Source organism: Giraffa tippelskirchi, chromosome 9, assembly GCF_054371585.1.
Source record: "Giraffa tippelskirchi isolate mGirTip1 chromosome 9, T2T-mGirTip1v1.2.pri, whole genome shotgun sequence".
NCBI classification, from domain to species: domain Eukaryota; kingdom Metazoa; phylum Chordata; class Mammalia; order Artiodactyla; family Giraffidae; genus Giraffa; species Giraffa tippelskirchi.
Genome location: NC_137283.1, coordinates 75,136,923 through 75,153,242, shown reverse-complemented (window position 1 = coordinate 75,153,242; position 16,320 = coordinate 75,136,923). Strand labels below are relative to the sequence as shown.

At 35.0% G+C, this 16,320-nt stretch overlaps 1 protein-coding gene across 1 annotated transcript in view; it reads left to right on the top strand.

Moving 5' to 3' along the window:
- Window positions 1–16,320, top strand: part of ADGRB3 (adhesion G protein-coupled receptor B3) — an 822,367-nt gene that overhangs the window by 750,717 nt on the left and 55,330 nt on the right. The window contains exons 21-23 of the mRNA XM_081530065.1: window positions 9,467–9,617; window positions 12,247–12,316; window positions 15,119–15,185. Coding sequence (XP_081386191.1) covers window positions 9,467–9,617; window positions 12,247–12,316; window positions 15,119–15,185 — 288 coding nt within the window. The remainder of the gene's footprint in view (window positions 1–9,466; window positions 9,618–12,246; window positions 12,317–15,118; window positions 15,186–16,320) is intronic.

Below are 16,320 nucleotides of genomic sequence, written 5' to 3'. Positions count from 1 at the left end.
GATTTACATTGCTATATTAGTTTCAGGTGTACAACATACTGATGCAATATTTTTATAGATTCAGTTCAATTCAGTCGCACAGTCGTGTCCGACTCTTTACAACCCCATGCCATCCAACCATCTCATCCTCTGTCGTCCCCTTCTCCTCCTACCCCCAATCCCTCCCAGCATCAGGGTCTTTTCCAATGAGTCAACCCTTCGCATGAGGTGGCCAAAGTATTGGAGTTTCAGCTTCAACATCAGTCCTTCCAATGAACACCCAGGACTGATCTCCTTTAGGATGGACTGGTTGGATCTCCTTGCAGTCCAAGCGACTCTCAAGAGTCTTCTCCAACACCATAGTTAAAAAGCATCAATTTTTTGGCGCTCAGCTTTCTTTATAGTCCAACTCTCACATCCATACATGACCACTGGAAAAACCATAGCCTTGACTAGACGGACCTTTGTTGACAAAGTAATGTCTCTGCTTTTTAATATACTGTCTAGGTTGGTCATAACTTTCCCTCCAAGGAGTACGTGTCTTTTAATTTCATGGCTGCAATCACCATTTGCACTGACTTTGGAGCCCCCAAAAATAAAGTCAGCCACTGTTTCCCCATCTATTTGCCATGAAGTGATGGGACCAGATGCCACTTCACTTAAAAATATTGGCTATATTCCTATTGCTGTACAATATGTCCTTGTAGCTTACCTAAGTTTATAGCTTACCTAACTCTTAATCCCCAGCCTCTATCTTGCTTCTGCCCCAACACTCTCCCCACTTTTAATCACAAGATTGTTCTCTATATATGTGAATCTGTTTCTGCTTAGTTTTATATATTCTTTAGTTTTATTTTTTAGATTCCACGCATAAATGGTAATATACATTATTTGTCTTTACCTATCTGGCATTTCATTAAGTATGATACCCCAGGCCCATCCATGTTATAGCAAGTGGCAACATTTCATTCGTTTTTATGGCTGAGTAGTATTTATCCATTCATCTCTTGATAGACACTTAGATTTCTTCCCTATCTTGGCTATTGTAGATAATGCTGCAGTGAATATTGGGGTGGGTATATCTTTCGGAATTAATGTTTTCATTTTCTTTGGACGTATACCCTGGAGTGGAATTGGTGAATTATAGGGCAGCCCTACTTTTAGGTCTTTGAGAAGCTACCATAGTGTTTTCCACAGTGGCTGCGCCAATTTACATTCCCACCAACAGTGTACTAGGGGTCCCTCTTCTCCACATCCTCACCAAAACTTGTTACTGTAAAGTTATACTTTTAAATGGTGCAATTTTCTGTTTTAGTTGGTAGTGATTTGAACAGTGAAGACAAATCATATATTATCATCTTGCTTGTTTCTAGTAATATCTGTTACTTAAAATCTATACACTTATTTCAAAAAGAGTTTTTGGTGGCTTGAAATGATATCGTAAAACCATAATTATATTTATAAATATTAGTGAAATCAGGTCCTTCACAGCACAAGGCAGCGCATTGAGTGAAAAGATCCCCTACTTCTTCACGTGCTACCTGTGCAACTACAGACATGACCTCCTGGGGCTTCGTTTACTCATTTATAAATATTGACCTGGTAGCATTGCTGTAAAATTGATGTTTAAGACAGAGGAGATTCTTGACAAGTTAGTTTTCTCATCATCTTTTACAATGTAGTAAAACATCTTTAAATAAGCCTGTTTTGCAAAATTAAAGTCAATTCATCTATTTGATTAAGCTTTAATTATGATCTTGTTATTAGCACCTAGTATTTTATTGTGTACTTACTGTATGTATAGTTATATATTTCCTTTTTGTAAATCCCTTTTTATCCATAATCTTATTTCACCCTCACAGTAATTCATTTTGGTCTAAGAACTACCACTTTCTGAATACTATAAATAGGAAATTATTAATGTAGCCTCTAAAGAACTGTCTTTGAAAATCATGATGGCGATGAGCTGTAGTTTCTTCCCATAGCAATATTCATATGGAAAGAGTTATAGGTGCATCCAAAAATCATATTGTATGTGTCTTGTACATGTTTTATTACATGGTAATAGCAAAATATACATATTTGTAATTCATTTATTATGAACAATTCAGTGTGTGAATACAGGAAAGTTAAAAGAATTCAAGTAAAAATTTGTTTATATTAAAGATTTTTTCACTTTGTCTAAGATTGCTAAAATGTTGTGATAACTGCAATAATTCTTGATTTTTCCATAAATACTGCAATTAAAGTATACAGATATTAATACTGTTTGAGAGTTTATAAGTATTTTACTGGAATGCTTCATCTTAATATTCTGTTTTTCATGTTTGTAACAAAATCAGGTTTATCTGCATTCTGTATTCCATGGATGTTTTATTATATCATGTATCTCTCCTCAAAAGCCGTTTCTCATTAGCTTTTTGAAACATTTATAAAATAGTTTTCTAAGATTGCTTACTTTTCAGAGTTAACACCCTTCTCTCTGATTTATTTGAATGTTGGAAATAACGTAAACACAGTATTTTGTTCTTAGAACTTTTGAAGATCTGCCAAATGAAGAGAGTAAATAATTATATTTCACACTTTGAAAAATTCATCACTGTAATAATGTAAAATATTTTTCAAGTTGGAATTAAAGAATCATTAAGGTTTGAAATACATTAGTAAAACAGACATCTTTGATAAACCTAGTAAGAAGTAAGAAAAAGATATGCAATCTTAGAAATGAACAAATGGTATTTCTTAAAACTTATGAGAACATTATATACAATCAGATAGTAAGACATTAGAAAATAGATTTTTCAATTGGAAAATAGATTTTTCAGCCAGCCTGGCTTTTTTCAGTCCCATGCAAAACTAGGTCCTCCTTCTGCTTCTGGAGGAGTACAAGTGTTATGTCTAAGTGTTAAACCCACAGAAGGTCTTCAGAGTGAATTGGCTCCATTACAATCGTAATTTCCACCCCCACTGTCTAACCCCCTTCTTCCCTCAGCATCTTCTTAATGTCAGCACTCCTATCTACAGCCTGTTCTCTTTTTTCCTGGGGCTTAAAACTTGGTCATTTCAACATGGCTTGGGAAGGAGAAGAGATATGAATCTTTCATGATTCATTATAAATTTTATATTACATTTTCCGGTGGACACTGTTGGTGCATTAGGAAGTTAGTTTTGTGTATTGATCTCAGTGTACAATACAATTTTTGTATGCAGATCTTATTTCCAGCCACATTCTTGATTCTCCTTATTGTTTCCGTTATTTAAAAAAAAATTGATCCTCTTGGGTTTTATAAGGAGATATATTTATAAAATAATGACAATATGATTTCTTCCTTTCCTATTGCTTTCTCTTGTATTGTTTTGGTGAGGACCTCGTATAACAACTTAGAATAGTTGAGGTGATGTTGGCCATACTGCTTTTATTTGTGATGGGAATGCTTCTGCTATTTCACTATTAAATACAATTTTCATCATAAGTTTTGGAGAGATAACATTTATGAAGTACAAGTGTTCCCCTTTATTCATAATATATAATGAAGATATTTTAAGTGATAATTGGAATATTATCAAATTGTTTCACATTTATTAATATGATCACTTGGCTTCTTTAATCTGTTAATATAATAAATTATATTGAGTTCACTTTTAAATTGAAATCATTCTGTTTTAGTGGACACACTTTTATTTGATAGTGATTTATTATCTTTTTTCTGTATTTGTAGATTTTATCTTTTATTTAATACTTTCACATTTATGTAGATAAGTGAAAGTATCAAAGCTCATAGTTTTCTTGTTCATTTTGGTGTCATTGTTATACTAGCCTTGTCAAATGAGTCAGGTACATCTAATGTTTTTCTTAGTTTTTTTACCTGGTAATATTTTATAAAATTGGGCTTATATATACATTAAATTTGTTAGAATTTGCCTGTAAAATTTTCTGCAATTTTTATCATTTTTGAAGATTTCTTTTATTACCTATTATTAACTTTCCATTTTATCTAAGATTAATTTTTTATCTCTCAGGCCAATTTAGATCATTTATGTTTTCCTTGAAGAATGTCCCTCTTACATAGATTTTCAATTTTATACATACAGTGCCTGCTGTGCTTTTATGATAATTTTAAAAACTTTTTATATTCCTAATGTTATTTATTTTTCATTCTCCTCTACCCTCAAAAAAAATCACAATAGCCAAAGATTAAACTGCTTTATCAGCCTCTCAAATCAGCTTAGATTTTATAGATCAATTTTACTATCTTTAAGATGTTTTCATTTGTAATTTCTGCTTTTTCCTTTGTTCAATTCCTATGATTTCTTTAAGTGTCTTATTTATTTTCATTTTCTATTGTTTTCTATCGGAGGCTTTTACAACCCTGAGTACTGTCATACCAAAATTGCACAAGTTTTTCTTTTGTTTTTCAGGTCTAAATAGTTTATAATTTGGATATTAATTTCTCTTTAAATCATTAGTTATTAAAAGTTTTCCTCCAAAGATGTACAGAATTTTACTTTTGATTTCTAAATTCATTGTACTGTAGTTTGTGAAAATGTTCTGTATGTTATTAAACTTCCTAAGTTTATTTTATTCTTCTTTCTGTCCTAGGACTAGTTAACTTCTGTAAATATTCTATTTGCATTCTAAAGAATTGCACGTGTTCTGTTTCTTATCTATAATACTAAAAAAAGATTCATCACTTTTATGATTGTCACAGTAGTCCATATTACTATTTCTCCCCACTTTCTCCATGGCTTTCTGAGAGCTATTATAGTAGTCCATATTGGTATTTTTCCCCCCTTTTCCATGGCTTTTTGAGAGTTGTTATAGTAGTCCATATTGATATTTTTCCCCACTTTCTCCATGGCTTTCTGAGAGCTATTATAGTAGTCCATATTGGTACTTTTCCCCACTTTCTCCATGGCTTTCTGAGAGCTATTATAGTAGTCCATATTACTGTTTTCCCCCACTTTCTCCATGACTCTCTGAGAGCTATAGGTTGTCTTTCATTGTAAACTTAGTTTGACATTTATCCTTGTAGTTGTCTCAGGTTTCGTTTCATATACTTTGGAAAATTTTTATGCGTTTAGTAGAAATATGTTACTTTGGAGACTTCTTTATGGCTTGCTCCTTTTGTCAGTATGAAAAGTCCTTCATCTCTTTTAATGCTCTTTTCAATATTAACATCATGACATCTGATTTTTGCATATTAGCATTTGCTTAATATAGCTCTTTCATCTCTTTATTCTCAGTCTTCCTATGTCATTGCATTTGAGGTCTCTTATAAATTCATTACTGGATTTTTTTATCCAGGATAAAAGTTCTTATCTTTTAACTAATGAATTTAAAGCATTCCCATTTATTGTGATTTCTGTTATTGGAAATTTCTGTATCATCATTTGATTTTTCTGTTTATTATATTTTCTAGTTGTCCTTTTGCTTACCTTTAATTGGACTGATAAATTTTTCTTAGTTCTATTTTTCTACTATTTTGCAAATATATTACTTGTTTCTGCTTTTTGTGGTAACCTTAACATTATTAACATAGATGTTCAAACATGATTTTCTAATCTAGAGTTAACCAGTATCTAAAATATTCCTGCAAATAAAATAAGACTGAGTTTATTTTTGGATATAAATTGAGTTTTATATCCAAGTGGCTATATTATCAATATATATTTTATTGTTTAATAAGCATCTGTTTAGACTTAATATATTTTAATGTTGATATTCATGAGACTAGCTTTTGTCTCATTCTGCACTTCTGGATTTCTTATTATTATTGGTTTATATTGCCTAGCAATTCTTTCAGAGACAATCTTAAGGTAATAAACTTCAAAGTTCCTTACCATTCTAAAAATGTCTTTATTCTTACCTCTCCTTGAATAATAGTTTTGCTATGTGTAGAATTCAACAAAGTTATTTTCCCTTAAAATGTCGAAGATAGTCTATTGTCCTCTTGTATCCTGGGCTGCTCACAAGGAGTCTGATGTCAGTGTGATTCTTATCCTTTTGTAAGTGATCTTTCTTTTGATTCTGACAACTTTTAAGATTTTCTCTTTATTCTTAACATTAACAAATTTCATTGCAATATATCTTAGGGTGTGTGTACGTGTGTGTGTGTTAGCTATCTTTCAGCTAAAGAATCTTTAATTTTATTGAGAAATTTCCCCATAAGATTTCTTTAAATGCTTTTCCCAAAATTCCCTTTTTTTCCCCTTTGAAAATATTTTAAACAGACGTTGAACTTCTGTGCCATCCATATATCTTAAATCTTCTACTTTCCATGTCTTAATCTCTGTTCCTAATGGGTAGCTTTAGGCCTGGTATTCATCCTACCTTCATTGACTTTCTGTTTTTCAGGCACTCCTTGTAGTAGCTAGTCTACCACTGTTTACATATTTTTCTTTACAGTTATTTTATGAAACATTTTTCATTGTTCCTATGGATTTGGGATGAAGAGTGTATGTGAAGTTTATAGGTATAAACCACCCTCAGTTTGCCAATTCAAGTACCTTTCCAAGTTTTCTAATATTCGTCAGCAACACTTGTCATTTGTAAAGCACATTGAGGTTGGGCGAGGAGTCGAAGAGTTGACTGAAGAGCTGGGAGGAGCTAGTGAGTGTGTGTTTGGAGTGGTGGGTTGGGAGCTCCTGGCTGCAGTGGAGCTGAGAGCAGACACACAGGCGGAATAAGAAGACAGCGTGAGACCAGAGGTCACCATAGTGTGTCTGTAGGAAGAAGTGAGCAGGTGGCAAGGTGTCGACACTTACAGAAAAGGACCATCCACGTCTGACTTTATAAGTGAAAAAACCCCAGGACTGCAGGATCCAAACGATGCTTCATCTCTGTGGGTTACTGAGGTGGGACTTAGGTTCTACCAGAGAAGAAATTAAAAAATCCTGAGCACCAAACTTAGAATATCCACTTTGTGGAAACGGAAGTAATAAATGTGAAAATAACAGACTTTACTTGAAAACTGCTATTTATAAAAGTTGTACTTTAAAAGACAACTTAGCAAATGTATCAGTAGAAAGATCAGTGTGTGTTTCATGAAGTGCAGTATCTGACTTTATATTGACCCTTCATATGATAATGAAGCAGAATGTAGCTCCTTCTTTCTCCTAGTATCTTAGGTTTTTGCTGCACCCTTCATATAAGATTAATTTTATGACTTTAGACCTCTCCGTTCACATATACACTTTCCTTAGGTTGAGACAGCTTAACTCCATACTTGGAGCACTTTCTAGTCATTTATGAATATTCACCTGACTATGGTAGAATGCAACCACCCATAGGGCCTTACTTCTCTAGTTACTATATATTCCCCCTACGTGTTGTGGCCATATCTTTGTCCAGAGAGACACAAATTATTAAAATATGAATGTTAGTAGCCCCAAACGATTTGTATTATTTGTATGTCAGTTTGTATCAGAATTAAAGGAAGTCCCAAAGTAACAAACAGAATATAGAGAGCAAATTAAAAGTCTCTGTATCGAGATCTTGAGCATTTTATTATTTCTTACAAAATTTCCATGCGTCTAGCACTTAGCATTTAAATAATTCAACATTTTACATTGTTTTAGATAACTCTGTGTTGATAGTTTATAAATGAATAAACACAAGCTACTGAGGTGAGACAAAAGGATGGAAGGAAATGACAGCTGAATTAGAAAGTGTAACTAGTCCAGGAATTGAATGGAAAAGTTATCTTTGAAGTTCAAATCTGCAAGACACTGCAGATCAGGAATGAGCAAAGTAATCAGCCTGCAGATGTTTAAACTTCAACTTGGAAAAAGTCTCAGTGTCTCAAGTACAGAAGGAATCGGAGTTGGGTAAAGGTTCTACATTCTGGCTGAAACAGGAGTAAAGTGATGAGGAAGAGGATGCTGGAAATCCATGACTTTCTCAGACTGAAAATAGTTAGTTTTCTAAGAATAAACTTAAGCACCACGTATATTTAAGTACCACGTGAGATAAAGAACCCCATGCTGAAAACTGGTAACACCCTTTTTTAGTTCTACTTAAAGTAATGATGACTATGGTCATAATCGGTTAAGCACTTGCTGAATGCCTAGTATAGCCCTACTCAGCATCTGTATATTATCCCTCCTCATTAAAACAACCTGATGAGATAAACATGATCAAGGTCTTTCTGTAGGACAAGAAGGACTGAACATCTGGTGAATTTTGAAAGAATAAAAAATATAATAATTTGGGCCAAGATATTAAAGACATTTGACTTTAGCAGTGGATCAGAGTGGAGGGAGAAGGGTGGGATTGTATTAATACTTTTATTTCTTTGTTATGAAGTTTTAGTGATCTTTTTTGTAGCTCCATGTTTTCCTTTTTTCAATTTTTGGAAATAACCAAGACTGAAACTGACCAAGGAAAGTTTACAAAGACTTGCATTTTAACAAGATTTACACAAAGAAATTATACCAGTAATGAAGTAAGTAGGAGCCTTTACCAAAATGAAGCTGCTCATCTTTGCAGACGAGTCATAAGTAACTAATGGTGACACATTTAATTGATTAAGTTACACAAAGAAACATATCTTTCTTTGGCTGTGTACTGCCAGTGACTCGATTAGTTTTTCAAAATGATTTGATTATGACACACCTTATAATATACTAACACAGAGCAATGTATTGTAAAGTAGTTAGCCCCCAACTAAAATAAATAAATTTATTAAAAAAAAAAAAAAAAGTAAGTATCTTCCCAAGTGGTGCAGTGGTAGAAGCCACAAGCCAAGGCAGGAGACGCAAAGAGACGGAGATTTGATCCCTGGGTCGGGAAGATCCCCTAGAAAAGGAAATGGCAACCCACTCCGGTATTCTTCCCTGGAAAATTTCATGGACAGAGGAGCCTGGTGGGCTACATACAGTCCATGGCGATGCAAAGAGTCGGACATGATTGAGCAACCGTGCACACACACAATGTATTAAGTACTTTAAAATGCATATGTTATTTTTGTTCTAGGCTATTAGCCAAACCTCACCTTGTACTTTGCTCTTTTACTTTGAATATCACATGTGTATAAAAGCAAAGTAATTTTTTTCTTTTGAAAGACTGTGACAATATAATCTGAACATCAGATAAAACAGCAAAGCATTATTGGTTTTAAAGGAGGGATAAACAGTGTAGCCAAGAGAATTAGGCAAGATGTCTTTAACTTAAACCAGAGAAAGGACCATTCCCATAATTATGATTCAAGAAAAAAACATCCAGGAAAGTAGTAATTTTAATCTCCCTTGAGTTTAAATTTACATTCAGGCTTCTTCTCATAAAAAATTGAACACACAAATGAAATTAGAACTTTTATTCTGTAAGATACTGTACAGCTTAAAGACTCCAGGGTTTCTAATTTCTGTAAATAATTACTCGGTCACAAAGAAGTAGATATATGAAGTAAAAGCAATGAGTTGGAGGTTAACAACCCTCTGGAAGGCACGTGCTCCCCCGAATTGAGCTAAGTCTTTTCTGTTCCCACAGAGCATCTGTACGACCACCACAGCATTTTTGCACTTTTTCTTCCTGGCTTCATTCTGCTGGGTTTTGACTGAAGCGTGGCAATCATATATGGCTGTAACTGGAAAAATTAGAACACGGCTTATAAGGAAACGCTTTTTGTGCCTTGGATGGGGTAAGCATATTGCTATTCCCTTTCGTGCTCTTGTTAAAATGACTTTGAACTCTGCTGTAATGAATGAAGCTGGAAACTGTGATTATCCCCAGGCTTCTTTTCTTTGTGTCTAACTCAGTATGTGGAAATATAGGACGCTAGTCATATTTGAACCTTCTATGAGGTTGTGGAACTTTAAAAAGGAGTGAGTACTGGATGACCACGTAGCTGGTCAGTTGGTAATCAATAGTGCCCACGTGGTAGTAAATGAAACCTAAGGTATCTACAGGCAAGAAATCAAAGTATTCTCTACCATAGGTTCTGAAAATGCAAAATAGCTTAAGAAGTTCAGTGCTCAAAACATGATGTTCTTGTCGTATACACTAACCATGTACTGCCCACAAGAAAGCTTTGAAGAGTCCATTTCAAGAGAGCTCTTCACGACACAAGAGAAAGCCGTCTAGACCATGGATGTAACCACATGGCTAGTCCATGGAGTTCTCAAAGGAAACACAAAAATTGCTGACAGGCTGAGGACGAATTAATTTTTCATTAGAAAAAGTTCCGATCACATTGCCTCATGAAATGGGAATCTGGAGGATCTATACATTTCAAAGGGCCAATTCTAAAGTTTAACTGGAATTAATGAATTCATTTAGTTTAGTTAGAATTAATTAATTAAAGAACTAGTTTTAGAAAAAGCTCAGGATTTTTTCACATTTGCCTTTGAGTTTCAAAAGACTTGCACTAAAAAAAAATGAGGAAATTTGGACCAAAGATATAACAAATGAATGCTAGAGGGAGCCTGAAGAATCACAAGTAAGTGGACTTATTACCGTGTCAGAATAATTCATGCTAGAAAAACACAGGTCCAAGAGCACAAAGGTTACCCATCAGATTTCAGCCAGGGGCTGTTGTGTCTGCATAAGCAAGTGGGAAAACCATTAAGAAGAGATTGGAGAATGCAATATTCTTACTCTATGTTACAATTTTTGTCTGAATTTCATGATAAAGACCATCTAAAGTTGGAATGGTATTGAATCAGGGTTTGACTAGATCCAAGAACTACGGTATGTAGGGAAATGAAGACTTCCCTTGAAGTATAAAGAATAGCAATTTACAGGAACCTTAACTGCCTTATTTAGCAACATTACCAAAGGTGATCTTGAGGAGAAAGATGCTTTACAGGGTCTCCAGGTTTACAGTTAATGTTTAACTATTCTGGGTAGTGAAAAAGCTAAATCAATGGTTCTAGACTGTGAGGAAGTCTGGGATTGAGCAGAATCGTGGCATATGAGTTTCATGATGACAAGGTGCAATGTAATAATTTAGAAAAAAATTAATCTAAATTATGTGGAATGAAAACTGTTAGGTCTTCAGCTTAGGACCCAGAAAAGGATTTTTTTCTAACAAACTTGGTCTAGTCCATCAACAAAGTCAACTATATGAAAAAGGAGAAGGACAAGGAGGAAGAAAAGAAAATGGGAGGAGGAGATATTTAACATATGTGTGTGTGTGTGTGTGTGTGCACATGCATGCACATGTGTGTATATACACATGTATAAATATACACACACACATATATACTTTATATATTACATATATATATACACACACACGCACACAGACCAGTATTTTTTTAAAAAAATTGTTGTGTCCCTCAGAGTTCCCATCATTTAAACCTCATGAAGGAGTGTGGTATCATTTGAAAATTTCCAGAAGAAAATAGCCAGAATAAGGAAAAATGATAGGAAGGAAAATGATGACTGGAGGGGACACAGGTAGATGATCAGAAGATGAACTTTTCAATCGGAAAAAAACAAGCATGGGCTTCCTGGAAAAAAGGCATGGTCTTCTAGAACTTAAAAAAATTTAAACAGCTTAGGTCAGACTGAATCCCACTTACTAAACACAGGGAGTTTCTGTTGAACTTGAGCAGGGTAAGCATGATTCATAGATACATAAAGTAAAAGATGTCAGGTCAGAATTGCTGCACGGATGCTGGCACTTGAATGCCAACAGGGACTAAGGCATGGAGTGTTACCTACCTAGAGGTTCATGAAGAAAAATTGGCATAAATCTCTGACCTTCATTCAGGATTGTGAAAAGAGGATGAGCAGAAAGCCTAAAGATCAATTCCTCAGGGCCCTTAACTTTGTTCCTACATTCTTATTAGTATAAGTAAATCATAAAGAGTTAAATGATGAGATATATCTTTTCTTTCTTATTATAAGTACAGCTTGATGTGAGGTCAACTGTACATTCCACTTCTGTGACATTCCATCACACCAGAACATCCATTTTTTTTTTTGCCTTTCTGATTTTATAACTATAAATTCCTTTATAGGAATGTAAACCCCTAGGGGAAAAATAACTTAAAAGATATACTAAATCTCTGTTATGAGTTGCTTTTAAACCCATATCAAATGCAGTGGTAACCTAGCAACATGAGAGAAATGCACTGACTTAAAAACCCAGCTATCACGCTCATATCTTTGTACTTGGAAGAAATTTTATAATACTCTATGAAGTGACTCATCCATAGGTAGTTCCTCCAATTTCAATGTTCCAGGTCTGTCCTGGCTTTGCTTGAGCCCGTGTGCACAGTGGTGGTAGCCGAATGTGAAGTGTGACCATGCTTTTCTTGCAGGTTTACCAGCGTTAGTGGTGGCCACATCAGTAGGCTTCACCAGGACAAAAGGATATGGCACTGATCACTAGTAAGTCCGTCCACAGTGATAACTCTGATTTATAATTAAGTAACTCATCAAATATGCTTCATTAGTCTTGGCTGGCACTGCTGATGGCTTGTACTGTCACTGAGTCATTAGCAGTGGCTGAAGTCACTTTATGAGGAATGATGTAAGGTGCCTTAAATGCACAAAAGTTTGGTATTAAATGCAGGGCTGTTCAGAAGTCTTTCAATTTCCCATTTCTTTGTAACACCAGAGTCTTAATTTCTTTCTTTCTTTGAAAATAATCTTTGTTGGAATATAGTTGATTTACAATGTTGTGTTAGTTTCTGCTGTACAGCAAGTGAATCAGTTTTATATATATACATTTCCACTCTTTTTTTAGATTGTATTCCCATATAGGTCATTCCAGTATTGAGTAGAATCATAATTTGTAAAATATTTCTATATTTACCTTGCATGTTCCATCTCAGATGCATTTTTAAAGAACTAGATAAATCTTGACACATTTACATTTTAAAGTAGGACTCTGATCTGAGCTTCTGATTTCACAGATGACAATATATACTGGCAGCAGCCACGTTTTGTCATGTTACTTCAAGGTTTGTTGCTGTATTAGGGAGATACGTATTGAAACTCAAAGTCCAGGGGCTCAGTAGACCACACTATGGAATGCCTGGGCTATGGAAGAAATTAGAAGGGAGTCAAAGGGGGATGTGGTACCAGCCTACCCTAATCAGACCTGTAACACTGAGAACATTCTATGGGAGAATTTGTCAAGTTTATATTTAATATTTCAAATGCAAAGCAGTACACTCTCATATTTTACTACATGTGCTCTTTAAAGTAGTGGAGACAGTTGAGAAATAGGGGAAAGGATGGCATCTTGTTAGAAGCGTAAGTCTTAAAAGGAGACGTCCTATTTAATTGTCCTCAGGTTTGAGATAGGACCTGGGCTAATTAGGCTCTTGGTGTGTTCATCTAAGTGGAAAGTGTTCCAAGAGACACCACTGCACTGCCATCCAAAGGAAACTTCCAAAGAATTGCAAGAACTCATATCATCAGAGCACTTGTTTTTCTCATACCATCTACAGCATGGAGCTGATAGTGTATGCTGTACAGCTGTCTTCCCACAGCACCGCTACCTTTAATCTATTATTTTTCAAAATAGCCTGACTTTTGAAAGCCACTGTGTTGGGGATATGGAAAGAAGTAGGATTATAGATGGCACAGTTCCAGCTCTCAAGGAGTGTATGATTGAAAATAAATGCAATACAAGGCAGAGAGTATCAATTTGAAGATGAATTTACACAAAAGTGCAGGAGAAGTTTAGTGGCAGTCTTGGAGAAGCCAAACTGAAGTGTTCTATCATACCTAAGGGCTTTTCCTCCAGGTATTTTGTTTTAAAAATAGATATTAAATTGTTGATCTCAAAGTAGGAATGTAGAATTTTATCAATTTGCTCTTATGGCCAAGGAGCAAGAACTAGATGCAGACTTTGAAAACGCACACACATTGATTTACATAGTGACATTCACTATTAAATGTATATAATCCTGTGAGTTAACCAATGCATGATCATGTAACCACCACCACAACCAATATGAAAATGTTCATAGGAGAGGAGAGAACAGTATTGCTAATTGTTCTTTTTAGTCATTTTATTGATTTATTTTGGCCATGCTGGGTCTCTGTTGCTGCACGGGTTTTCCTCTGGTGGCGGTGAGCAGGGGCTCATCTCGAGTTGTGGTGCTTCTCACTGAGGTGGCTTCTCTTGTTTCGTAACGTGGGCTCTAGGGAGCAAGGGCTTCAGTAGTTCCAGCATGTGGGGTCCATAGTTGTAGCGCCTTGGCTCTTGAGAACAGGCATAATGGTTGTGGTGCACAGGCTTAGTGGCATTGTGGCATGTGGGGTCTTCCTGGGTCAGGGTTGGAACCTGTGTCTCCTGCATTGGCAGGTGGACTCTTTACCACTGAGCCATCAAGGAAGCCCCAGTGGTTGTTGATTGTTGACTGTTGTTCATTTTGGAGGCAGCATGCTGATTCTGGGGGCTGAGAACTAATATGAAGGGGTCAGAGGTCAAGGAGAGGTGCATGAAATGGTAGACATGACTCTGCAGCCGGAAGACCTCTTGACAGTCCTTTGCTGTGACAGAATGAGCATTTTTACCTAAATGGTTACTGTCTTTGTCCATGAAAACCTGCAACTCTTGGGGAATCTAGTAATTAAAACAAACACAGCTACGCTTATTTTTATTCAAAAGCTTATCTTTAGTGATGTTTTAGCAGTCTGGGAAAAAGTAAAATTGGAAGAAAGAAAAAAAAAACCATGCAAAATGTAGATTATCTGTTCCCTGCAATGATGGCTTTTAAACCAGTATCTCCCACTATCTCAATGGCCTCAAGGAAGAACAGGTAAATGGCACGTATAAGTCTAAAAACACGCTGTTCCTGCTTCAGAGTATACTGAAAAATTCCATAATGGATATAAAGCAGCATTTTGCATAACTTAATATTTACCTTTGTACTGAAAGTCACTGTAAAAATCTCACTGCAATAGTAATTTGTCTAAAATGTTTTAACTGCCTGACAGTAAGGTCTCATAATCAAAGTTTCTTTTCTGTGAGAGGTATATAGTATTTGTTACTCATGAAATGTGCTAATTTTAGCTTTTTTCCATATCTTCCATGTGTTTTTTAAAAAGCTATGAACCTTTGAAATATGCCAGAATTCCAAGACTAAGCACATAGTCCAAACTATTTGTGTCACACATTAGGGATCTAATACATGTCGCTAATTTGTGTTAGTTTTTCTCTGATGTTCCTTCCAGTTGCTGGCTCTCTCTTGAAGGAGGACTGCTCTACGCCTTTGTGGGTCCTGCAGCTGCCGTTGTCCTGGTAAACAACAAAATCAGCTTAATAGTTTTTCGTAACAAAGAAAGTCTACTTTGCTTCCATTAGAGTGACACTTTCATATTGATTGTGCAGAAATTTTAAAGTTTGATGAATCGTTACTTAAATTTTAGTGTTGACTTCTATCCAATGCTTTATTACGCTAAAATATTCTTATTTTGAAGCCTGAAGAATATTAAACGTGGGAGTATGGGATTTCTCTTTCAGGAATTTCACATTTGTGAAGAAATTTAAGTAAGTTTCGGTAAATTCTTCCTTGTTAACATACAGAATTTCCTCATTTATTATTATTTCACCTTTACATTATTACACCTTTATACTTTCGTAATATGATCTACATAATCATTCAGATCTCTTAATAATAACTGTGGCTGACACCAAATAGCAATAAGAAAATGTATGTTCATGGTCAGAGTTTCTGATCCTCATTGCTGCAGATGTTTTGAACTGGACATTTCTCTGTTGTGGGGCCGTCCTGTGTATTGTCAGCACCACTGGCGTCTACCTGCTAAATAGCAATGATACCCTTCAAGTTGTAATAATCAAAAAATGTCTCCAGAGATTTTGCAATGTTCACTGAGGGTACAAGTCACCCTCCTGTAGTTGAGAACCCCTACCATATTTATGCATGAAGTTTTACAAATTTTTCTTTTTTGAATCACAAAATAATTCCTTTGCATGTTTATTTATAGGAACATGAAAATTTTCCACTAACTTGCCTTTCCTCTGTGTCTCTGAATTTATTTATTACAAATCTTCCTTATCTAATAAATCTTTGAAAAATGTCAGAGAAAAGGGAAACAATCTGAATTAAATACAAAGATGCATTTCACAGTAAAATCAGATTTCTAATTGAAAAGTTACCTTTTCGATTCTTGAACGATTCATTCAATAAATTGGAAGCTGGAGATATTTTTCTTAATAACTCTATGTGGTTTTTCTTTCTTTAAAGTTTGTTCTTCCTCTTGTAAATTATGAAAGGGAGCAGAAACTGTTGGTGATTTACAAGAAAATCTAGGCATGAGTGTTAGAAGAGCATAGGAAAACTAAAACTATCAGACACAGTTCTGTCCGCTGCATTGAATTTTTATTTAATCAACTGAATTATTTCCCTAGGCTT